Source organism: Chelonus insularis, unplaced genomic scaffold (assembly GCF_013357705.1).
Source record: "Chelonus insularis isolate UGA/USDA-ARS -01 unplaced genomic scaffold, ASM1335770v1 contig_32_pilon, whole genome shotgun sequence".
Taxonomy (NCBI): domain Eukaryota; kingdom Metazoa; phylum Arthropoda; class Insecta; order Hymenoptera; family Braconidae; genus Chelonus; species Chelonus insularis.
In genome coordinates, this window is record NW_023276498.1 from 105,113 (window position 1) to 131,698 (window position 26,586).

General features: G+C 32.8%; 1 protein-coding gene across 1 annotated transcript; it reads right to left on the reverse strand.

Annotated features, from left to right (window-relative positions):
- Positions 1–23,407: 23,407 nt before the first annotated feature.
- Positions 23,408–24,653, reverse strand: LOC118066131 (ATP-dependent DNA helicase pfh1-like). Its single transcript, XM_035081930.1, has 3 exons — positions 24,342–24,653; positions 24,005–24,185; positions 23,408–23,694 (listed from the first exon to the last, which is right to left on the reverse strand). Exons 1-3 carry the CDS (start codon positions 24,651–24,653, stop codon positions 23,408–23,410), a joined length of 780 nt encoding a protein of 259 aa, XP_034937821.1.
- Positions 24,654–26,586: the final 1,933 nt, after the last annotated feature.

Consider the following 26,586-nt stretch of genomic DNA (forward strand, 5'->3'; position numbering starts at 1 on the left):
TTGAATTGAGGATGTCGTATTATAACGGAAGAGAAATGTCACGGGAAATAAGTACGAGCAACGTTAAATTACGTTAGGTAGCTGACGAATAAAAGTACCTTTCGTTGTCGAGTGTTCCATTCTTTCTTCCTTCTCTACTTTTTCTCTTCGTTGACTGCTCGAAAAACACGTCATTATTTTGACGTTGGCAATCATAAATAACCTAAAGACAATTTTTCCTCGCCTTTTCTTCTCCTCTTTCGTCCACGCGTCTTAAATGCGTCAAGACCATAAAATTGGACATTAATATACAAAAAACGGGAGCAAGGAGACCAATTTACTCGCACTCTCGCGTCACATACCATAGTTTATTATTTTATATTAAATATTGTTCTGTTTCGTTTACTCGATAATAACATTAACATAAAATTAGCTGAAATATATAAATAAATATGAATAAGAGAAAATATTAATATTATAAATATAAGATAAAATAAATAATTGTGTGCAATGTAATTGTCACTGAAAGATATTGTTTCTTTCTATATTATCACTACCTTACAATATTTATTTCCCAAATATCTTTTTATTATTTGGGCCGTTTTATAACGCACAAACTGGAGGAATAAATCAAGATAAAGATATTAAAAAAATCAAGAACTGTCGGAAAACGTGGAAAAACATTCGTGATTCTAAAAATTATTTTTTCAAGATTGAATATTTTGCCAAGTAGATTAGAAACAATTAGTGTGTTTGTTAGAAAAATACGGGCTTGTTTTAATCAAAGCGAGCCGACACAAAGTGGAATACCAAAACGTGGGCGATGTCGCCATCTTGAATCGGGCATGTTGGCCCTGGCCTCCCTGAGATGCGACGAGAGGTATCCAAGTAGTTACAAGAAGGCAGACAGGGTCGTTACCACGAGCCATCATCAACTTGGGCCTTGGTCGTCGCTGGTATACGTGCCGATGGTGGTGTTGCTATCATCCACCTCGTGTGTGGCAAAGCAAGAGGCGCAATTGACAACAAAGAGTTGAGATCTCGAGGTCTCTTTAACGACACAAGTGCCGTGGATGCGATGGCAAGTGCTTGGATCGAAGGTGCCAGTCATGCCAAGCTACGAAGGCGCGGTCATGAACGTCATCAGCACCAGTAGTCTGGCGTCGACGAGCATCTTCGAAGAAAATATGAGCACCTCGGTTCTTACAATCGAAAAATTGTATGTATTCAATGTATTAAGGATTGAATATGACAAATGAACGGTCGGTTCTGGCCATAGTGTTTTCTTTACTACTTTCCTACTTTCAATCTCGTCATGAAGTTCAAGTAAATAGTACTAATGCTCCGTAAACCGATGATTCCTATAAATGTGTATGCCTACTCAGTTAGTTTTTCTCGTATAATATAAACGCTTTATTACATGAACAAGAATAAAATATTGGCAAAATCTTGAATAGCAGGACAGTTTTACTCCCGATGTCATCCATTCTTAACCATAATGTAATAAATTCTGTAATTTTTTTTTTCAATTTTTACTATATTTGATTATTGATTTGTAACTATTTCCTACGTTTTTTTAGTGTTTTGGGATCGAAGCGCCAAGAAAAATAACTTCCAGAAATAAGTGAGAAAGATCAAAGAGCCTAACCATGGCCTCTACCTTGAAAAGTCATTTTATTATTTTTATTAATAATCTATCACTACTACAAGTGAACGTAAGATAGATATAAGACTCACTTTTCTCTTTCTATTAGTTGAATTAGTGCGTCAAGTAGAAGAAGTGGAGTCTCTCCTTTCCAGTGGGATGTTTTTTTCTCTATTGCTTTTTTTATACAATAAAAACGATTGGATGTACAAAATTATTACTATAATTTTTCTTTTCCTTTTTACGATTACATGATAAGAGATAGAGTACAAAGTGGAAATACATCTTTTATTGATAAATCATAAATCGTTCGGTTTTTCGTTTTATCTACTTAACAATAATTAACGTTAAGACTTTTCTATGAAAATACACTTATTATTTGAGTAATCTAATTGCAATATTAAATCAGTAATTTTCAGTTAGTCTTTTAATACAAATAAATGAATGCAGTTGAATACTTCAAAAAATAATTTTCTACAGCCATCTGCACTCAATAATACCAAGATAATTATATGAAAACCTATAATATACCATTATTCGCAATCAAATACAATGAAAAGCAACTTTGTTAACAAATATTTACACACTTTTTTCGACAATGATTGTTAACTACTAAGGACTACGGTTTTCAAGTCAAAATCTTCTGGAATGGCTAAGAATGCTCATATAATAAGTTTTCGAGGTAACAGAAATTGTAAAAATTTACGATATCCCACATTGATTTAAACAGAGTAAAATCTCTGTTATGATGGAACTTGAGGCTATTAATTTTAATTTGCGACAAAGTAATGTAAAAATGTTTCCCCCACTCGCATAAGACCTCATTTACGATGTATAAGAAATCATATTAGCACATCAATTGTCATGCAAGACAATGTAGTTAACTCTTACGCGTAATGTTTCATTATTTAAAGTAACACCAAATATAAATAGGTAATGAAAATTTGCTTTTGACAATATATTTTAATGATAATAATGATATTGTTTTCATTCAATATGGTTATCTAATTACGATCTGATGCAAATTAGTATAAAAAATTTTTATCAACAGTATTTAATCGCTTTTAATAATATTAACTATTAAGAAACAATATCAAGTTGCTAATAAACTTTTTAGTGATGACTAGAAGTATCTTTACTAGCTATTTTTTTTTCTCTACTTTTCGATTGATACTTTATAAGGATAGTCATTTTGTGTAAACAAAATATTGTTCACGATATCACTCGAACTCAAGCAACACTTTTTAGAGTTGCAGCTGAGTCAACTGAGTAAAATGGATTAATTTTAGAAGTGTCGTGCAGAATTCATTGCATTTCAGTGTTTAAAGGAAAAAATTACCCAAAGAACGCATCTATGTAGATTAAAATCGAGCTACCCTTATAAGGGCGGAAGGGTAAAAACGTATAAAAATGTACCTAATCGGTATATCTTCGGATCTATGATAGATACGAAAAAAAATTTCAATAAAAGTTGTTAAGGATTCAATTTTTGACGAGAAAGTAAGAATGACTTTTTTCCTATCTATCACATATAATGGAAATCCGTGGCTAAAGCTCCAAAATTCAAAAAGTGGGTGTGAAATCATACGCTGCGCGAATGGAATTGTTATAAACGAAATAAGTGTGTTTTTATCTATCCGATATAGTTAGCTTTTATTCAGTAAAAGAAAAAACTGTGCGTTAGAAGAATTCAAATCAAGAGTGATCTGCTCGTCACTCGCGCCAAGTCCACGTCCCACTTTCTGATTCTCACTCTTTTTCACATTATCTCTCTCTCGCACTTCCTTATGACAGCGCGCAACAGCGGACACTCTATACAAGAAATTTTACCCTCCCCCTTTTCTTTCAATTCTATTTTTTCTATTAACTTTTAAAGTACAGCACATACGCATAATTCATCAATAGATTTGCCATACAAATCATCTATGAGCTCTTATTTGCAGCATTAATCATGATTTTTAATCCATTTATTAGAAAGATTCAACAAAAGTCAAGATTCTCACATTTCTTGAGTTGGCAACTCTACATCAATAGACTACATATCAGAAAAATATTCTATTCGCCATATTATATTTTGTCTACAGCCAGAAATTTACATTTTCAAATTTTTCAAGTTGGTAATCGTACATAGGTCTAGAGTAGCGGTAGAACTCGGCGCCAAGTGCATATTAACCTTCTTTCTCTTTTTCTCTCTGTTTCTCACTAGTGCACTCTTTCCCCCATGAGCGCCGAGGCAACCGACTACTCTATACACGAAAAATTTTGTGTGACGTAATCAACGCATCTTTATATGCAAATATCTTTATAATTACTACTTATTTAATAGGTAATTATCTTATGTCATAAGCTTCCGATCGAACGTTAAACGAGCATTTTCCGTTAATTATTGACGAAGTTATAAATAAGCGACGCCCCTAACAACGATATTTCTGCTATTTAAGATTTTTTCGCTTACTTTTCCCCTCTACTTCATCGAGCGTTCTATCATGTGTTATCTCTTACTGAATGTATTTTTTGTCACTCATTTTCACGTTGGAGTTCCTACAGTGCCCACTTTCTTGCCTTATGTATTGTTATCACTCTCTTTTACCTTAACTTCGTAATGTTTTCTTCTTTCTTGCCTGACAAAGAGACATCTATGTTTTAAAAAATAAAGAACGTTTCCTGCGTGTTGCATATCGATTTAAATGAATTTTTTTAGGAATTATTGATAGAAAAATGTTTTCAACAATTAAATGAAGAAATAATTGTTTGTTGAATGATTATAACAAAGTAATACGCGTATTATTGATTTTTTTATGTTAAACTTTTTTCTGTCTTAAAGAAATAAAAAAAAAAGCTCTGCAGAATAATAGAAAAGCAAAAAATACACCTATGTAGCATAGGAAATAGCTGAAATAGTTATAAATTATGTTTTTATAAAAACATGTTTCTTGCAGAAAAATTCTATGAATGCATATAAAATTCCAATTTATCCAGAGAATAATTTGTACAATCCGATCTTCTATCAATGTTACTAATCTTTTTCAGAAATGTATTCGTGGGGTAACTTTTTTTATTAATGTGTCTGGGCCAAAAATTTCGATTCTTAGAAATTAAAAAAAAAAAAATATTCAAATAAAATTAAATTGTTATCGTCATAGCAATCATACAGTAAGTTTAAAGAAGAAATTTCATGCAATCATAGGGACTAGTGATAGAAGTGAAACTTAAAACTTTTATATAACAATAGTTTATTTGAATTTTTGAATAAATTTTAGTATGAAGAACTGAAAATTTATAATTTGTAATAATTATAATTTATAGCTATAGACATACTATTAACGTTACCATATCGGTAATGCTGATGGTTCGTTGATGTGAACTTACAAGTTTGTCTCCTACTAAAAATTATTCCAATGCGCCTAAAGAAGTTTTCACTTCAAAAAGGAGTAAAATCCGAACAAACAGGCATCTACGAATGCCTGTAAAAATTCGCGTCAAGTCCACATTCAAGTAAAATTAGTATAAATGGGAAAAAGGTACGATCACAAAAATATATGGAATCAAGTAAAACGCGAAGTTAGCCGCGTCTTTTTTCCATAATCTTTTCAAGCTAGTAACGTACTATTGACTTATGAAATTTAAGTTAATTTCAAATAACAAAAAAAAATATCTTTAAAATCACAAATCTATGGAACTTGGCCCATTTTTTAACATTTTCTGAACAGTTCCATATATTACAGTTCTTCGTATATAAGGATATTTAAAACTGGATTAGACAGACTTTAAAGCGAAATTGGGCCAAGTTCCATAGTTTTTTGATTTTTAAGATAATTTTTTTTTGTTATTTGAAATTAACTTAAATTTCATAAGTCAATAGTACGTTACTAGCTTGAAAAGATTATGGAAAAAAGACGCGGCTAACTTCGCGTTTTACTCGATTTAATCTACAAAAATAACTGAATCCTACCCAAAACCGACTTTACCAGATGTCGGTAAAATTTGCGCCAAGTCCACGTCCTAAGTGACTCTGATATAACAACATTCATATGTGATATACTATTGGAATGTTTGGATACCAAAAATTATTGAAATCACATGGAATGCCAAGTCATTTATTGAATGGAATAGACTCTTTTTGCTTTCAATTGATAATGAAAAACTAAGGATTTTTTAAAAATCATTTTCATCTTATTTACAGAAAAAAATATTTATTCACTGAAATATTTGTAAATTTCTTCAAATCATAAATGCTTATGCAGTATTTTAAAGATAGAACATCATCAAAATTTGGCAAATTATTACTATAATCAATAATCATTTGTTAGTAAAAATTTTCGATTGTTATAGACACAATTCCATATCATTGACAATTAGACTCTGGGGACCTTAAAACGTGCAGATATGTCAAAATTCGGGATTCGCAAAAAAGGACCCATTACTATGACTTCCCACTGCGAAGTTAAAACGAATTGGCATAAATTTGAAGTTTTATTTTTCAATTGAATGTTGAAGTCCTGGTAACTTTAATGATAATGATATATTAAACTACTAAAAGATATTAATTGTTTGTGGGGTGAATTTTCAAACAAAAGCGCTCGGACGAGATGACATTTTCAATCGATAAATAATAATTGAACTGATAGCTTTCACATTTTTTTTTTTTGATTGGAAAGAATTAGAATCATTCAAGTTATTTCTACTTGTATTATGATAACAATCAGTAGTGAAAAAATTCTTTACAAATTCTGTCTTTCTTTCACAATTCATGCAGTAAAAAGCTATCACTTTCATGACCGATAGCTAAATATACTAGTCTTTTTATTTTCTATTAATTTGCTAGTTATTTGTTAGTGTAAAAGACATACAGGTTCTGTTTTGAAAACTGTAAAGATGAATTTATTTAATGAAAAAGCCTAATCAACCGTAGTAACTTCATAAACCAATTAATTAACTATTGATGATGCTTATAGATCATTCATTTATATTGAAGTTAAAATCAATCGTAGGAAAATATACTTTGGATACAAATTTTAAATAGATATTCTACAGTACGAGAAAAATGATAGGTGTGATTTTTGATTTGCCCATTACTAGAGATATTTTGACTTTATCATCTACCTGCAGTACGCCTTTTCTTTTCATCTCGGATCGAGATCTAGAATCAGTCCTCACGCTTAAAGAGCTATGCTCGCTCCGTAATAGTTGTATCCCTTATTAGAAATTGTATAGCAATGATCTTTGTATTATAAAATACATTGTGCAATGATCTTTGTAATATAAAAAAAAAATACTCAGACGACTTATTTATTTCCTCTCTTTTTGAGAATCGTGAGTGAAGTAATCCGTAATATAATTTTGTGTCATTTCTTGTGTTGTGCTGAGTATTTTTGAAAGTGCGAAATGGAATCATCACAAAAAGTAACTAAGAGGATAGGTGGTTGCCCGGAAAGTTGGATTCAGATATTTTTGATTATGATGATGAAGGAACCAAGACAACATGTACAATTACTGGCTGCACTTATTCTTGTCTAATCATGATTACATTTACCAATTATTCTTTTCACTTCACATTATTAATATATTTGTTTTCTTCAAAATATGGTATTGTACTTTTATTGCAATTTTTTTCCTTACCCATCTTCTAAATTAAATTTTATAATTTTATGTTAAAATTATTTTTAACATATTTTCGCAAAAAATACGAGTAAAATACCATTTTTGAATAGAACGTCCTTTATTTGTGATCATATGTTTTTCAATTATACTAGAAATTAGTATTTTTCTATTCGGGAAATATACCAGTGGAAATTTGAAAGAAATTATACTAGCAGTGTCCGAGAAGTATAATGTAAGCATGAAGAATATTGTTCATTTACTGTAGATAACACTGCATGATGATTAAATTACATAGTTCATAAGAAACATATGAAGGAGTTGATATAATTCAAGAACGATTGACGTCACTGAAAGTGAATGTGCTAAAGAGGTCGAAGATGACAAATTATTTGTGATGAGGACACATATCGGAGAGGCTGCTAATGACCATAGAAACGTTAAAGATAATGTAATAAATTCATTGCCACCATTCGATGTGCCGTGCATACATTACAATTGGCTATTGACGATAGTATAAGAAAAACGTAATATAAATGGATTAATTGCTAACGCACGTATGGCATGAAAGTATTTCAAAAAGATTCATTTCTGAATGCGTTGAAGGATGTGCAACCACCATTGTCAAAATCGGTGTTAAATGTTGTTACACGGTGGCACTCAATACACGAGATGGTGGCTCCGCTGTTAAATTCCGAACAACATAGAGCACATGTAAAATATTTAAGTAAGAAAGATTGGCAAGATATTGGTGAATATGTCGAAGTTCTAAAACTGGCAAAAATAGCAGTGAAGAAATTTCAAGACGAACAACTAATAATGTCAGAATTTGATTCTACATGGCTGTATTGTAAAGAGGCAATTCGAAAATTAAATATACCTTTTGCACACATATATACTTTCAGCATATTGTAGGTATACTTCGGCATACTTCCTAAATGTCACTGAATAGACGAATCAAGTGAGACAACAACAAATATCAAAACACGCGGAGATTGAAAGCTGAAACAGGGTAGTGAGGTTCTCTTGAGGCAAGGATGATCTCGCGTGTCCCTACTCCCGGAGGGGTCTAAGCTGCTTTGTTGTCATGTCGTAAGTCTCCTAAGAAAGCATGTTAATATTAAGTTCGTAATAACCAACGCCACAGTTACTTCCCGAAAGCCCATCCTTCTGCCGAAAATATTGTACGACGATACTGCGAAGGTTCTTCTATTTTCAGAATTGATTGGTCGTAAACGAGGATTCACCCTTTGATTTCTAGTTTACAAACGGTAGAAGTACCGTCCTGACTCCAAGTTGTCAAACGCTGTCCCAAATATCGCAAAGAATGTCGCTGTTAAAATAATGGACGAGCTTCGTCTTCTTCAATTGAATCTTCATCTTAACATTAATTCTATAAAGAAGCGTTTGCACTTGTGAGAAAAAAGCTACTAGATGTACTGTTATTACGAGAGGCCTACTCCATGAACGCTGGTTCACAAGGTTACGCAGTAAGACGATTTGGCCAAGCCCTTGTCACTGTAAAAACCTAAATCGGCTATTGTCGTAGTTGATCCTCTTCTTAAAATGCTCAATATCAATAAATTTAGTAATGCACACTGTACGTATGCCTTCATTGAAGGGCTTGGTTATTCATTTTACGCTATCTCACATTACTTTCAATTCAAAGATCCAATTGAAGTTCACACTGAACGTCTAAGAAAGGTCTTGACGACTCTTAAAGGCAAGCAAGTTCTTATCTGTATGGATGCGAACGCCCGACATCCTCTGTGGTCACCAGATTCTGACAGAAGAGGAGAAAAGCTTGCAAATTTATTTATCGAATTTAGTTTGGAAGTTCTCAAGAAATTCGAAGGAGATCAACAGACTGACAGATTTCCTAACCTCTCTGGGTTAGGTTAGGCCCCCTGAGTTAACTTTCTTGTGGCACGGCACTACTAAAAACTCTTTAGGTAGTGTCGTAGAACATTTCTGAGAACCCCGCATCTATCCTTTAAATTTCTACTTCACGCATTAACATACAAGTTACTATCTAGTGACTTAAGGAGCCAGTCACCTTCCGAGACGCCATGAACTAGAGAATTTCTTAGCCAATGAGAATTAACTGAGTGACCAATCAAATTTTAAGGGTGATAGTCGAACCATTCTTTTTGAACTTACACCAGTAGCATTATATATCTCAAGGAGAGAAAACGCCTATTTTCGATAAGAGTTTATACTTGAGAAAACAAGAGTTTATGAGCATCAATTACTTTTCGAGTGAGTTCAATACTATTCAAATAGTCATGATAAGTTGAACAATCTGCTCTAACTCAAAGTGCCATTATTTTGAGTCAAACGTGAGTTTGCGAAATGACATGAGTGAGAATCAGACATATTAAAAGTGAATTATCTGAACCAAAGTGAGTGTGATTTTAGATTCCAATGCCGACTGGTTCAATGAAACATAAGTAAATTAGTGTATTTATTTAAAAATGGTATAAGTTACAATTTCTTGCGATCACTCCTCATTCCTTCTCACATTCCAGCACTCGAATCTATTTTCTATTGCTGAGAAAAATTCGCTTGACTTCGCGCCACAGTTCAACATACAACTCCTCAAAAGAAGAATCGAACTTCGACATAATCGTAGCAACTCAGAAACTTTCACAGTCCCGAAGCAAATTGTCAGTCGAAAGAGAGTAGTCAATGTCGAAGCAGCTGATTGGGAAGCCTCCGGTAAGTTGATGTCCGAGCTAGAAAGCACACTTTCCGCTGGATCATTGTTAGACTCTTCGGTGAGCATTGACGGATTCGCTGACATTCTCACAATGGTTTAACAGATCTCTGCGAAAAACCCATGCCACGTCGAAAAGCACCAAAGAAAGCGAATCCCTGGTGGAACAACCACTTGTCCCGTTTAAAGCGTAATGTCTATAGACTGCGCCATCGATATCAGCGCATGAAAAAGTTCGTCACAACCCACGAAAACGAGGAAAAGTAGGGTGTGGTATACAAAATTGCGGCCGATAAAATGCAAATTGAAAAAGTCATGAATGCACTTCACATCGGAGCGGGTAATGGAACCTTGAACTTTCAGGAAACAGTCGAGCGATTGCTGGCAGTACACGTAGTCGATGACCATCCAGAAATGGACACAGATGAACAAGGTAGGATAAACATATCTACAAAGTAATGTAAAATTACCTTACAGACCGTACAGTTAGCCTATCATGGGGAACTGGCTCAGTCACAAAAGTGGCCACGCGTAAGTGCCCTCAGGGATCTGTGCTTGGCCCACTGTGCTGGAACATTATGTGTGATAACCTACTGAAAAGAGTGGACTTTCCCTGTACTGGAAAGGACATTTCATTTGAGTACCTCGCTTTATTGGGCATTACTCTGGAAATGGCTCTACTTCTAGTGACGGCAATACTTAGAAAGTAATATTCTTGCGCCTTCAGAAAGGCACGAGGATACACGCATCTAGCCCAAGGCCCTGCAATATACCACGACGAGTCCAACTTCAGTTGCTGGCCCGGAGTGTTGGGGTGGGGGGGGGGCTGCGTATTTTTGGTCGGGTAAGGTTCACTGAACATTTACGGATTCGCAGTGCCTTATCGGGTTTACTCGAGCATCCAGTTGATTTCGGAGCACAAGGTATTTCTTGAACTAGGCTAGGCAGCACATTCCCTTGCCTACATCACAGGAGCCACAGTAAAGAGGCCGGTCAGCGCCTCGAGGAACACCTTTGTAAACTAGAAAACCAAAGGGTAAATCCTCGTTCACGACCAATCAAATATGAAAGATCGAATAACCTTCGCAGTATCGTCATATGATATTTTCGGGAAAAGGACAGGCTCCCGGAAAGCGATCTGCGTACGATTCTCTAGCCACTCCCGTGGACAAGATCCTCACACCCCGCACTGGCCGACGACTGTGGCTTGGGTTATTAAGAACTCAACATCAACATGCTTTCTTAAGAGACTTACGACATGACAACAAGGCAGCTCAGAACCCTCCGGGGGTAGAAGCACGCTAGATCATCCATGCCTCAAGAGAACCTCACTACTCTGCTTTAGCTTTCAATTTCCGCATGTTTTGATATTTGTTCTTGTCTTACTTGATTGGTTCAGCAATATGGTAAGGATCAGCTGACCTTCTGAGGTGGCAGCCTGCAATCGTGAACATAGTTTGGATCTATTTGTTTATTAATCTATTTATTGATATTTAGGACGCATGCCAAAGTATGCTCAAAGATTATGTTCATCTTATTTGCTCATTATTTAATTGATTAATTGATTTATTTATCTCTTCCGTTTCTGCTATAATACTTGGTATCTATTATAATTTTTCTTTTGCCATTCTTTCATCATTACATTCTCTCCATTAAGACACATTTTCTCCCACACATACACACACACTTGTAAAGGACTCCACATCAAGGCAGAGTCTCGCTTGTGGACATATGAGGCGGTAGTGGTGATGGTAGCTCGTACCTCTGTCCCGTTATAATAAAGGCAGAGTTAACAGGTATACCCACGAGGAAGAATCCACCTTTATACCCGCGACACTGTAAATATAAGCCTCTAGAGCACGTTAGTTTGACGAGGGGCAATAGTTAGATAGGCTAAAATTATCGATGGAGTAGTCAAATAGAGATTGAACATCTAAATTCATTTAGAAAATTTATGATTAAATACCCTTCCAGATAGTCCCTATAACAATAGACTATCCCCACTAAAACATTTTTGAACCTTAATTCAAATAATAATAATAAGTTTAAATAATAATAATTATAATTTGAACTTACTTTTTCAGTCATCATGAAATAATCGTCACTATTAATGTTAGTTTAATTATAGTAATTATAAACTTAAATTTATAATTGTGTTGAGAATTAATTAATTCTCAGTTTGAATTTGCCAGCTGACAGGAACTTCGGCGGCCATCTTGGGACTGGGTCGATAACCAATCGACCAAACAATCAATAATTCTTAATTTAGTCAATCATTTGACTAATTTTCAGTGTCCCTGTTGACTAATGAAGTTCCTGTCGCCATTCTTTTACTGTTCTCGTTCACGTGTACACGCCATTCTTATTCATTCTTAACAAATTTTACAAGTTTGAGTCAATCATCAGTACTAGTGCTATTGTAAATCATCAGAAACATTCAGGCTTTATTCTAAATCTATAATCAAGTAATATTTCACGATATTTCATTGTAAATTCAAGACATTTCATCAAATTCATTTTGCATTGCATTGATAGGCTAACGCCACGTGCACAATCACATTCTTGCTCAACTTGAGAAGCGTGCTGAGCTCGTGTGGGAGGTCAATAATACCGAACACACCAAGTTGGGTAGTTTTTTGGACATTCAATTCAGATTCAAGAATTAAAATTAGACATTCAGTCATTTTGAGCGACATTCAGTCTTCCTAGTTAACAACTCAAGTTTGTCAGTATACTTAGTGCACCTGTTAGTGCTTAAAATAAAGATACTTTATTTTTTATAAAACCTGACTTCCGTTTGCTCTGTTCCGGCACAATCATCCCTATCCTTAAACGGTTAGGTTAATTCACAAGTTGAGACTTTCTCAACAAATTGAATTATAATTATTATTATTTAAATTTCCTTGTTATTATTTAAATTAAGGTTTAAAAATTTTTTAGTCGGAATATTTTATTGTTATTGGACTATCTAAAAGGGTATTTAATCATGAAGTTTCTACATTAATTTAGATGTAGAATTTCTATTTGAAAAACTACTCCATCGATAATTGCTCGGATGGTATCAAAGTGTTTGATGGACCAGGCATTAATGATGCCGAGTGTACCTCGAGGAAGTTGTTGTGCCTATAACAGAGCTCAGTGATTCTTCTCTCAGGTGGACTTGGTGAGTAGTAGTAGTGCTGGGAGGTGAAAAAGGTGTTGCCACTTGCCCCGGAGGGCCAGAGATTTTCCTCGTATTGTTACAAAATATACTATTCTTCAAGTTAACAACAACCGATTAATAATAGTAGAGCTTAGTGAAGTTATGTGGACAATTTAGAGCTTGGATTGAGCTAATTAGTCAGCCTAGAATTGATATTATATTATATAGAATTAATATTATTAAAATAGAAGTCAGAGTACGTGTACTTAAGTGCGTCATATAAGTGTTAGTGGCTGCAAACACGTTGTAGTCAGCGTCGGTAGGCCTAGCACGATAGTATGACACCTATCATTGGCTTGGTTGGAGAGGACGAGCTGTAATTAATTGAGCATTGAAAGAAGAGGTAGGATAATGCAAGCAGATCGGGTAGGCTCGACGGAGCACAAGCTAGGACGGTAACTAGTTCAGCTGGCAGGTTGCACTTTTTCTCGCACTAAGACTTATATTTTAGGCGTAAACTTTTTTTACCAACGGCTACAATTCATTGTTTTGAACGTATTTTATTCTTAGGAAACTCATCACTTTCCGCTTTCTTTAAGAATACAGGAATTGAACAACATTGTCATTTGAATTCCGATTTTAAGATTTTAATTCACTTATTTACTGACATTAACAAGCATAAAAATATAGGAGCTTCAACACATTTGTATCACCTAGTGAGCATCAGTTTTGGAACCTGTAATGCGTATTTATTGCTCACCTCCTTTGACGGTGGTTTGGTATTCTTGGCATCGTGAAAATATCATGACATTTCGAAGAGAAAGTTTACTCATATGACAGAATCGAATCAATTTAAAAAAATAGGACGTTTGATGTGCCCTAATTTGAGTTTAGAATTAACATAAATAAATCAGTTAGATAATGAATGGAATTTTTTTACCAAACATGTTCGATTCGTTTGGCACGTTATAAAATTTCAAAGACTTTGAGGAAGTAGACAACTAATACATTTAAAATTTATTGACATTAAACAAATTAAGTATATTCATAAGGATGTACTGTCTAAGTACATTTCAATTCTTTTTAAGATAATTGTTGAATATATATTGTGAAGAGAATTGAACATGAATGATGATCAAATTTCGGGATTAAGGTTAATGATTAGTACTTAAACAACTTTTTTTTTTTCTAGCAAGGAAATTATAAATTATTTTTTCATGAGACCAATTTCCATCGAAAGAGCAGAATAAATGTCTCTTTGTGATTCTTAATATAACATAGCAATCGATGTTACACAAACAATTCTTCCTTTTGAAAAAAATCTGTAACACAAGAACTAAAAATTTTTATTTTAAGAGACCAATTTCAATCGAGAGAGTATAAAAATTTACGAGATACCTTTCTTTACAATTTTAAAAATAACATTTACGGCGTAATTAGAGACTGAGTAGTTCATGATAAGATGAAATATTATTTTTTGGTATAGTCATGTGGGCTAACATAGATATAATTCTTATCACAGTCACTGACAAACTATTTTTGAGGAAAATTTTTTTATTGTAATCGTAATATACGGATTATTCAATACTAGCATTTCTAACGAATATGACATATTTGAATGATTTAAGAAATTGTAACATTATTTTTGCATTTATCTTTAATACTATGATGAATAGATATTTTCGGCTCTTGTATTTATTTCAATTTTCATTAATAGTCATCCACACGACTATAAAAATTTCTATGGTCTGTCTGTCTGTACGCGCTAATCTCCGAAACGGCTTATTTCATTGCGACCAAATTTCGCACAAATGTAGAGGGCATTATCATTTGAAAGACCTTATCGTATTGTTTTCCATAAAACTAACGAGTTCATATCATCAAAACCAATTGAAGATCGTAAAATATTTAAACATACATCAGGAGTGTTCATTAACGATGTAAAATCGAAAATTCAATCACATGGTTCAGACAACATATATATTTCTGTTCAAAGTGTCTTCCAATTACAAGTACATTCAGAGTGAACTTTAGTTCTAAAAGGAAAAAAAAACATAGAGTGTACAGTTCAATCAGTTTCTCTGACAACCCACAGTTACGCTATACAACCAACGATATCTTACTTCAGGTAAGAAATTTAATTCAAGTGTTATATTATAAGATATGAAGATGAGATAATGATTATTCCTGAAGGGACAACTGGACAAACTTAACCATGAGATATTTTTCGGTTCAGCACATGAAGAAACTTCGTACGACATTTTTCAGGCAGCGTCTTATTACGAGATGATTTAAATTTATACTCAAGAAATAATATTATCAAATTACAATCACTGACTCATAATCAACTCTTTTCTCTGCGATGCATCAATCTCTCCGTTATTTATGGTTTAAAAGTAGACATATATTTATTGAACCAAATGAATTCAAAAATCCAGACGATTTTGCATTTACAGATATCTGTAACTTTCACTGTGGAATTCCAGGATGCAAAAATATTCCAATAGTCCACTGTGCATGATGTGAAAAATCAGTATTTATTGAACGTTTTTACAATGAACATCACATATGTGATACGTCCGATTTATTTTGATATAAATCTGGGAAAGTATGGAATATTTTCTTTGGCATCAATTTCGATGTTATTTCAAACATTGCAAAAACAGCTATCTCGTAATTTTTTATGCTCTTTCGATAGAAATCGATCCCATTAAAAAATAATTGATAGTTTTTAAACAACAGATTTTTTTTTTTTAATAAAAAAAAAATTTATATCCCTAAGTTTGATAAATATGTGAGTAAAAGTATTTTTTATCTTTTTTTATAATGTTTCCGAAGTATGAGGTCGTATTGGCAAATTTCACTTAAACATTTGTAAAAATTAAAAATCACCTTTGAAGAGTATCAACTTTAGGTGTTATTTTTATACTTTTAAAACGATGCTCCGCGGAAAAAAAAAGTACTTCATCATTTTCGACGCAGATTATTATATAGAAGCCTCAGCTCAAACGACGGTGACCACCTTGTGCGGTTTCCTTGTGAGATTTCTTTGGAAAATAATAGTATTGGTGTCTGTCTTGGTCTGTCTTGGAGGGGCAAAAGTGAGCTAGTCATAAAATAATCAAATTTGGCTAATGCTAACTCTAGGCTAATCACGCAGTCACCTCTATAAATATTCTTGAAATCTCACAGTTTTGTTGTAAAAAGTAAGTGCAGTCGTCTCAGTAAAGATTTCACGAACAAACGTGAACCACCAGAACCAGTCTCAACCGTGCCAGTGATCCAGAAAATTCAGTTATAGTGTTTTTGGGCGTGAAGCTGAGTTGGCGTCGATGTCATCGTGCCTTACGGACAGCAATACATATAGCACACACCCAAACAACTTTTCTGTAATGTGTACCTGTCGCTACACGCTGTTTGACATTTCTGGTGTAAATTTTTTTGCAGACAGTTAATATCGTGTAAATCAAAGTTAATTTCAGCCAACTCAAAAACAATTAGTAGTGATTTTCTCTAGTGTTTAAGCTAAGTATTTTTGTTAAATAAAACTCAAAAAAACCATACTTTGAGTGTTCGAAAATTTATAAATTGAATCTTCTAGCATCTAACCTCATTAATTAGCAACACAGTCCACTAACTTTGTTATTTTTCTTATTCTGGCTGACTCGAAGTCCGAACAATGAACAATTTTGAAAATCGTTTGAAGAAATTTATTGCCTTTGGAAAAGTCACGTGTCTAAAAGCTAAACTATTCATAAAAAAAGATTTCGTGACGAGTGAAGAGGCATGCATTAAATCAGTTACTTTTAGAATCGTATAAATAAAAATCTTTATATGATAAAAAAATTTTTCACCGTGACTGTACTTTATTTCCAGGATGAGATCAAACTTCTTAATTTTCAATTAAGAAACATAGCGAAAAGACTCATACAAGGGCTACAAGAAACAACTATTGTTTATGCTAAAACCGGAAATATAAAAGTTTTAATTTCGTCAACATATAAACTAATGATCTATCAATTGCATGCGTATCAATCAGCTTTTGAGGTAAGTTGTGTAAAACGTTTTTGAATTATGAGTAAAATTTATTGATTTCTTATTTTTTCCCCAAATGTTACATTCATAAAATTTTTTGAAGCTTCATTTACTCAAGTATAACAATTGTGCTCAACTGCGGCGAACTATTTTGAAAATGAGTTCTTATTTCAACTATATGAAAAAGGACGTCATCGGTCAAGAAAATTTGGAAACGAGCGTTATTAACTATAGAGAAACTCCACAAAAGAACATTGAAGAACGGTTGTGAATATACGTTGTCAACAGATTTCTTTGAAAAAATTACATCTCTTTTTTCTTTATTCGGATTGGGAAAATATCTATTGATGTACTGCTATTGTCGTTTTATTTTGATAAATCTTATTTCAAAATAGAAATAAATGTCGAAAAACGGTACTTAACTAATCGAGAACTCCTTCACGCATATCGATGAGTCAACGTCAATTCCATCTCGTCAGCAATGTTATACAGTATAATACTTGCTTCTAGAACACTTCTAAATGAAGTGTAAGTTTCTTCGAATTATCAAGAACAATATAAAGACATGAAGTGAATGCGAATTATAAAAGAGATACGCTAAATTATTACAATTTCTCTAATGATACTCTAAAGTGACTAAATAATATTGATAACAGACCAAGACTCTGACATCATCACACTCTTTATTCTCTTCGTGAATTATTCAACAACCATCAGTACTAGTCTCTCTGTCTTGTTTTGAGGTTACTACCAACATAACTTTTATTAATTTATTATGACTAGACGTGGAAAGGGAGGAAAAGGACAACATCCAACATATCATGAAACCTGCAATCCATCGTTTCACCATATCAATGGTATTTTTACCATCCCAACACAATTTTAAAAATTTTTTACTGCTGATTCTGTTTTTTAAAAAAATTTTTCTCTATGAAATATCGTTATCATCACCTAATCAGTTCTAAATTGCGCAATTACGTGTCGAATGCAGTTGGTTCCACGTCGATATCATTTTTTGTTCTCGAGATAATCGAGGCGCAAAATAATTCCGAACGCACATACGTACATACACACACACAAACGTCTACTGGAAAACGGTCGTATTCGACTCTAGGGACCTTAAAACGTGGATATATGTCAAAATTCGGGATTCGCAAAATCAGACCCATTACTATAACTTCCAACTGGAAAGTTAACAAGAAAAAAACAGTATTTATGCAATATATTCGAGTGTATTCACTGGAAAATTTCTTTCCTCAAGGAAAAAAGATACTAACCATGTTGCTTGGATTGCAAAGAATTTTTTTATTTAAAGCAACCAAATCTTTGTGAAACAATTTATAATGAAATCTACGCAATGTATTTAGGTTTTTCAAAATTGTGACGGCAAATTTTCTCTTTTATTGAACAAAACTTTCTAACCGATGTTCAAGTATACTAGTCTGCATGAAGATTGGGTTACACAAGTGACAGTGGCCCACCTAGTAAAAGAAAGATCGCTGGACTGGAGTAATGATGTCAAACTCACAAACGGGAGCATCATAAAACATCTCGACGCTGGAGAGTTATATCGATATCTTGGACAGGCACAAACTTTTTACAGGATGTGTTTGTTATCAAAGATACTCTTCGCAGATAGTATAAGTGCCGGCTTATAAGAATATGGAGTCTAAATTATCAGGCTCCAACAAAATCATCATGAAGTCATTACCCGCTATCTTTTGTCCAACGCCTATACCTCCCTCGTGATCTGGAAGGGCGTGGACTGCTAACTCTAGAGTGTCTACGCGATAGGAAAGTGATAGGCCTGGTTTATGACATCTTGCAGCTCGTATGCAGGAAGCGGTCATCGAAAAGCGGTGGTTGTAGGCAACTCTTTGTTTATAGTCCAGTCATATTAAATTTTAAATCGGGAAATCTTGAAATGGATAAAATTTTAATAGAATATATTGTAGGGGATGTAGAATTAGTTTCCCCTGAAAAAAGTGAGCTCCGACACTGGGCAAGGGTTGAAATCACCCTTTAAACGCTTTTTTATGCATTTTTTCACGTTTGTTCTCATTTTTTTCGAGAACTATAATAAATATGAAAAAATGTTTTAAATAAATGTTGTAGCGGCTACGTTTTTACATAAAAAAGTCCGCATCTTCGTAACCTTACCTGTAACAGGTAAAAAGTTATCAACCTCTAAAGGTTGGTAAAATTAAAACCGGTGAAAATATTGAACACCCTTGGCGTACGATACTGGTGTGAGAGAGACAGAGCGTTTGCGCTTGTTACTCTCATTGCATGTTTTCGGGCCTAAACGCACGCATGTTAAACTCCGCCCTTTGAGGAAACAAGAAGAGAAGATACATAGAGTCAATGAGTTAGAAAAAAAGAGCCTTATTGACTGATTTTGGGCTTCTCCGGAAATATCTGACGCACAAGGTCAGTGTTTTCCTTTTCAATACAATTAACATAGAAAATTCTGTTTCAATGAATAATTAAAAAATAAAATAATTTTTAATATTTAATTGAATTTTATTTTTAAAATAATTTTCTATGTTAATATTGTTTTGTCCCGAATTTTGACATATATCCACGTTTTAAGGTCCCTAGAGTCGAATACGACCGTTTTCCAGTAGACGTTTGTGTGTGTGTATGTACGTATGTGCGTTCGGAATTATTTTGCGCCTCGATTATCTCGAGAACAAAAAATGATATCGACGTGGAACCAACTGCATTCGACACGTAATTGCGCAATTTAGAACTGATTAGGTGATGATAACGATATTTCATAGAGAAAAATTTTTTTAAAAAACAGAATCAGCAGTAAAAAATTTTTAAAATTGTGTTGGGATGGTAAAAATACCATTGATATGGTGAAACGATGGATTGCAGGTTTCATGATATGTTGGATGTTGTCCTTTTCCTCCCTTTCCACGTCTAGTCATAATAAATTAATAAAAGTTATGTTGGTAGTAACCTCAAAACAAGACAGAGAGACTAGTACTGATGGTTGTTGAATAATTCACGAAGAGAATAAAGAGTGTGATGATGTCAGAGTCTTGGTCTGTTATCAATATTATTTAGTCACTTTAGAGTATCATTAGAGAAATTGTAATAATTTAGCGTATCTCTTTTATAATTCGCATTCACTTCATGTCTTTATATTGTTCTTGATAATTCGAAGAAACTTACACTTCATTTAGAAGTGTTCTAGAAGCAAGTATTATACTGTATAACATTGCTGACGAGATGGAATTGACGTTGACTCATCGATATGCGTGAAGGAGTTCTCGATTAGTTAAGTACCGTTTTTCGACATTTATTTCTATTTTGAAATAAGATTTATCAAAATAAAACGACAATAGCAGTACATCAATAGATATTTCCCAATCCGAATAAAGAAAAAAGAGATGTAATTTTTCAAAGAAATCTGTTGACAACGTATATTCACAACCGTTCTTCAATGTTCTTTTGTGGCAGTGCTGGTGCTTAGTCGATGATTAAATAAACCTATAACAAAAATACGAAAAAAAAAAAAGTATGATGTATTTTGGACAAATTACTGAAAAATTTACGTTTTTCCAGTCATTCCAGTATTCCAGTTTAGATAGTGTACAGTAGTAACTAGTGATTAGTAACGAGTAACTTTCAATTTATTCTAAAATAGGCATTTATTCATTATTGATTTAAGGCCGTAAGAGCAGCTGTGAAGTAGTGTGCCTTTCTTGCTACTATCTTGTGACACTATACTATTATTGTGTCATGGTTGTCTAGAATAATAACCAAAAACTAGTAGTGAATAGTAACTAGTGTAAAGTAGTGAATGATCAGTGATTACAATCATACTGTGAGTGGATTATCATTGAATACTATTAATGAATTATTTTTCATATCCATGATTTGGAAACGGTAGTGATTTTTTATTCAGCAGCATTTGAACTATATGATCACGCATAATTTGTACATTATATGGCATTTGGTTCTCTGGTTTTTTTTTATAACACAATAATGTTGCAAAATAGATTGCGAATGCTCCACAATCTATAGTATTATTTTGTTCTTGTACTTAGTAAATCTGTACAGGGTATTTAAGTAATCGGTTTGATCTTTTTCCAAGGAATTCTTATTTAAACTGTCGTAGATGTAAACGTTGCCATTACCGTCATATTTTGTACAAATCTAGTGATCTACAATGTTGACACCAATATTACCGCTATAACTAATCTGAATATTATTTTCAGATCTAGGTATTGCTTGTAAATTATATAAAAATGCACCTATGTATCCTACATCTTGTGCGAAATTATACACTCCGTGGGCAGTTAGTTTTCTATTCATTATTTCATAAAATAAATTGATATGTCTATCAGATAAATAGGATCTACAATGAGACACTTCTTGACATTCTGCGATTGGAATATCAAAATCATATGGTACGTTATTATCATCTATATTGTCATAGATATTCTCAATATCATTTGGTACAATAGAATCATTGCTAATTATGCTTTTAGTTTGCTTATCATCTATATCATCATGATCAATATCCATTAGGAACGGATCATCGATATTTTTATTTTTACATTCCATGCGAATACCGTTACTGATTGTCATTTCACTATAATTGTCATTTGTAATTGTGCTACTTACATTAGTGATGTTAGGATTGTCAGTGGCATGCACGATAATATTATCATTATAAACAGCATATATTGGTTTATGATAGGTAAAATATGATTCAAATACACCACATTGTAAGTTATGAATATTAGAAAAAATGACATCAATTTGTGTATTCAATGACGTAGTAATACTATCTGGTGGCAAATTCGATAATAATTGATATCGTTCTAAACAATTATCAGGAAATTATTTTGTTGTTATTATAATTAATGATGTCATAATTGAAATCTCCCATTAATAGGATAAGACTTCTGGAAGGCAATTTTTGTAAAATGTAATCGATTGTTTCTTTGAACATAATTGTTGTTGCTTTAGGTGATTCGTAGCCACTAATCAAATACCAATTTCCGGCTTTTACTGCAAATAATTGCACATGTCCCTCACTGCTATAAGTATGTTTTGATGATAATACTGTGAACTGTACATTCTTCACATCGCATATTAGTCCATGATTATTTTTATCACGATCGATTCTTAGAACAATATTAAAATTTTCAATATCAACTACATCGCTTTGCACAGTCAAAGAATCGCTGAATACTAAGATATCCGCTCGCAAATACCATGTATCAGAAATTATATAACTTAGGTTCTTCCGTAATGTACCAACATTTTGATACACTATTTTTGTTCCTATGACAGTCTCTAAGTTATTCTATAACAGTTTCAATAATTTTTTAGATCTCAGACGTTCTAATTCAATAAGCGCTGAATTTACAGCCTTTGAATTTGTAGAAACATTTGGTAATTTGAATTTACCAATTATAAATAGTCCACTTAATTTGGTGACACGGTTGAGGGCAACATATAACATCGATAAAGTTCGCCTCTCTTGAGCAGTAAAATCTAGACATATTTTGTCATATGTTTGACCTTGACTTTTATGAATAGTTATTGCCTCTGCAGGTATAATAGGAAATTGATTTTTCAAATTTTGTATTTATCATCTTGTGCCACACTAGTTTAAATCGATATACTTTCTATTGGTGTTACAACATTATCTATGTTATTCTTTGTCATATAATCACGACAACGAGCTCCTATGTTGATTCGAACTCTTGGTGTATGAAAATCTAACTATAGTGTAGATGGTATGTTAGCATCTTTACATTCGATATATTTTAACAAGCACCATTTACTAGACCGTCTTCTACATCGATATTCTTAATTATCATATATTTATGGTAACTTTTAATCGAATAACGGGCAATTAAATTGCAATATTATTTGCTTCTTTACTTATTGATCGTAATATAATTTGTTTTTCACCTTCGGTTATGTCTTTAGAGAAAACAACTTGAGCAGTTGAAGTAAATAACTTACATTGACATTGAGAAATTCTCTGAGCATTATAAGATGATGCATTCTTATTAGTAGCGTACAAGCGTATGGCCGTTTCTGGAATATCGTTAATATTTTTAATTTCTGGAGATTTAATTAAATCTATGTCATCAGTTTTCATAATTCCAAGAGCTAGATTATTTGGAGCATTGATAAATGCTAGATCATTTTTTTGACGCATAATTTCTGTTAGTTCATAAAAGTCAAATTGATCCCATAAAGGATTAATATCAATAAGTGGCGCCATTTGATTTTGATTTGAAACTTGATAAACAAGTTAATTTTTTACAGGAGGCAATTGATTTAAGTCTCCGACTGCAAGTACTGATATACTACCAAATGGCTCATTAACACCAGTTATTTGCCTTAATCTTGTATTTACATAACCTAGTACGGTAGAGCCTACCATTGAAATTTCATCTATAATGACGAGTTGCACCTGACATAATTGTTTTCGTATATTGTTGGCTAAATCACTTGATAGTTCTGGTATATTAACAACATATAAATTGCATGGTGATGCAAATGCAGAATGTAATGTTACACCATTTATCAGAAAAGCAGCTTTACCAGATGGAGTGCATAATAGTACAATTATTTTATCATTATTTTCATCTAGCAAATTATCAAAATAATTTGTATTAATTGATATAATGTATTTATAACCGTACTTTTACCGACACCAGCTGATCCACTTGGAAATATTTGGAATGAAGTTTTACCTATCGTGTAATAATGTAAGATATGCATTACCACTTCTTTTTTGTTTCGTATTTAGATTTTTCATCATATTGTAAAGGTTTTCTGTAGGTACTCGAGAGGGCATTGTATATCGTACTGTTTCATTTAAATTATTGACTGCGTTTTGATTTACTTTTTTCATCACCAGCTTGTTGGAAAATATCAATTCGTTGATCATTAGACAGTTCATAACCATCATTATTTTCGCCAACATCATCTTCTTTGTCACAATTATCTTTGTTCAATTCTTCCAATTCTTCATCAATTATTTCATCAGGAATAATAGAGAACATCGCCTGATTAGCGGTTATAATCTATATATTATTATTATTATACACTGTTTTATAATGAATATCTTCAATTTCTAGTTTTTCATTTCTCTATAGCATGAACGATAATATTTGTTCATGATAATAATTGCCGGGATCTTGCTTTAACTTATATCTTCGATATCTGATAATAGCTTATACCTGTCGTTTTTTATCGACACCACTGATTTTGGTATCACTGTTTGATCCCTCTTCATTTTTAGTGTTATTATAGTTCGCCGCATAGTCCGCTAAGAAAATTTCATCCAGGTTACGGTTTCTTTTACTATATTTTTCGAAAATATCGGCCATATTGATTTCAGTTGATTCTTTATTTGAAGATTTCAATGTATTTTCTGATTTCGACATCAAAACTCGTTCATTTATAGGACTTGTATTTATAAATACTGCTTTACGACTTTTCTTCGATAATGACAACGATAATACATGATAAGCAGCTTCTTGTGCCGACATTATATTACTATTTAGAAATATACTTGCAAGTGTGCGAAGTTATTCTTTTATGCTTTTATTATTAACGTCACAGTCTTTAGCAGCTTCTCTTAATAATTCAAATAAGCCACCATCAACTTTGCTAATATAATTCGTAACATACCTTATTACAGCATATTCATCGAGTATGAATTGCAAATCAATATTTGATTCAAATAATTGTAAAATATCTTTATTATAACCATTAATGCGTACTTCGTCGCTCGTTCTTTTCAAAAAAATATGTCTCTGCTTGAGAGTACTGCGTACAGCACGAATATACTCTTCGTCAATCATTTTTAGTTCCTTTAAAATATCATCATACTCAACTAACTGACTTTTAGCATAAAATTTGCGCATTAATTCATCAACAGCTTTGTACGATTTAGGTGCAACTTCACCTTCATCAAGTGACTCTAATATCATTGTTTTCTTCATTACTGAATATGGTATGTAGAATCGGCATTTTTTATCTCGCTTACCTTTATAACAAGTGTGCGAATGTTTATGAATTTGAAACTTAATATAGGGATTGTTTGATCATTTTCATATGTGACAAACTTATCGATAAAATTAATAACTTCATAATTATTACATTCGTTTTCCAGAAATTTCAGTGCATCTTTTAACCACAATAGCATATGTTCATGTGGACTCCCACGTTGCTGAAATTCCACACGTTCATAGCTATCTTTAAGTATATAAGTACCGAATATACTATTTTTTTGTCTCAATAACCACATAAATTTGCTTATTTTATAATAGAAGTATCTAGCACAAGTGCAGGATCATTTCTTATCAAAGCGGTTTTAGTATTGTTATCTAATTCGTAAGCTTTTTTTATATTTAATACGTGACCGTCTGAACTAAAATTTCAATATAGTTGACGAATAAATAGTTCTTTCTTCTTAGCTTCCCAAAGAGCAGGAGACGAACAAATGTATTCGAACATTCTGAAGCCATCATCAAATTTAACAATTTCATCTATAGTATCTGGATTTAAGACATCTTCAGCATTCAAATTTTTTATTCATATTTCTCGTTGTTTTTCTTGAACATATATTAATGCTTGATAAACAGTTCTTTTCTAAATTTTTTTTAGCCATAAATAGGACCCGTAAAAGTATGCACGATCGACGATCGTAACGTCTTACTTCTGACTTGATTCGATCCATGTAAGTTATAATTTTTGGAAAATTCATTGAATAACCTCTTAATATTTTTGGAAAGCATAATTCATTTAAATCTACAACATTATGCCACGGCATTGGCCGTTTATTTTGACCAGGTGCAATTACGTTTACCACTGGTCCACGACTCTCTGTAATGTTTGTGTTATTGTCGATTAATAGAACTTCATCATTATTAATTTGGTGCATATTAATGTTATTTGTATTATTTTTCTCATCATTATTGTTGTTATTGTTATTTTTCGTTACTAATTTAGATTCAATATCGTTGAAATCTTTTTCGTCGATAATAAAATAAATTTTGTTGCAAAGATTCATATTTTCATAACGCTCGAAGTATTTATTGTCTACCTTACTGTCCTATTTTTTATATAACCGTGTATTAATAAGGTGTTTGAGTGCCTTGCACACCATTCTAGGTCTAATTGTTTCGAACATATAATGGCTTTTATGAAGAACATGACGTTTTAATTTTACTTGAATTGTTTCCATGTCGTTGAAATTACGTGGTAATACTTGCAGCATATCATTTACATCAATGAGGATATTTACTACACTTCCCTTCAATCCTAATTGTGGATTTAAGGCATACGGCTTCAAAGCACGGATTTGCATGAAGCTCAATACTGGTAACACCATTCTTTCTTCAAGATCAGAAAGTTCTTGGATAGTTCCTGGTATATTCACGAATTTTAACTCATTACTTGTAGATAATTTATGGATTT

Excerpts from the sequence above, each read along its gene's own strand:
- LOC118066131 (XM_035081930.1), bottom strand. The coding sequence starts at position 24,653 with ATGTCGGCACAAGAAGCTGCTTATCATGTATTATCGTTGTCATTATCG. Across the intron at positions 24,186-24,341 it reads GTGTCGATAAAAAACGACAG|ATTATAACCGCTAATCAGGC; the intron begins GTATAAGCTATT and ends AATAATATATAG. Across the intron at positions 23,695-24,004 it reads ACAAGCTGGTGATGAAAAAA|CTGCTTTTCTGATAAATGGT; the intron begins GTAAATCAAAAC and ends CATCTGGTAAAG.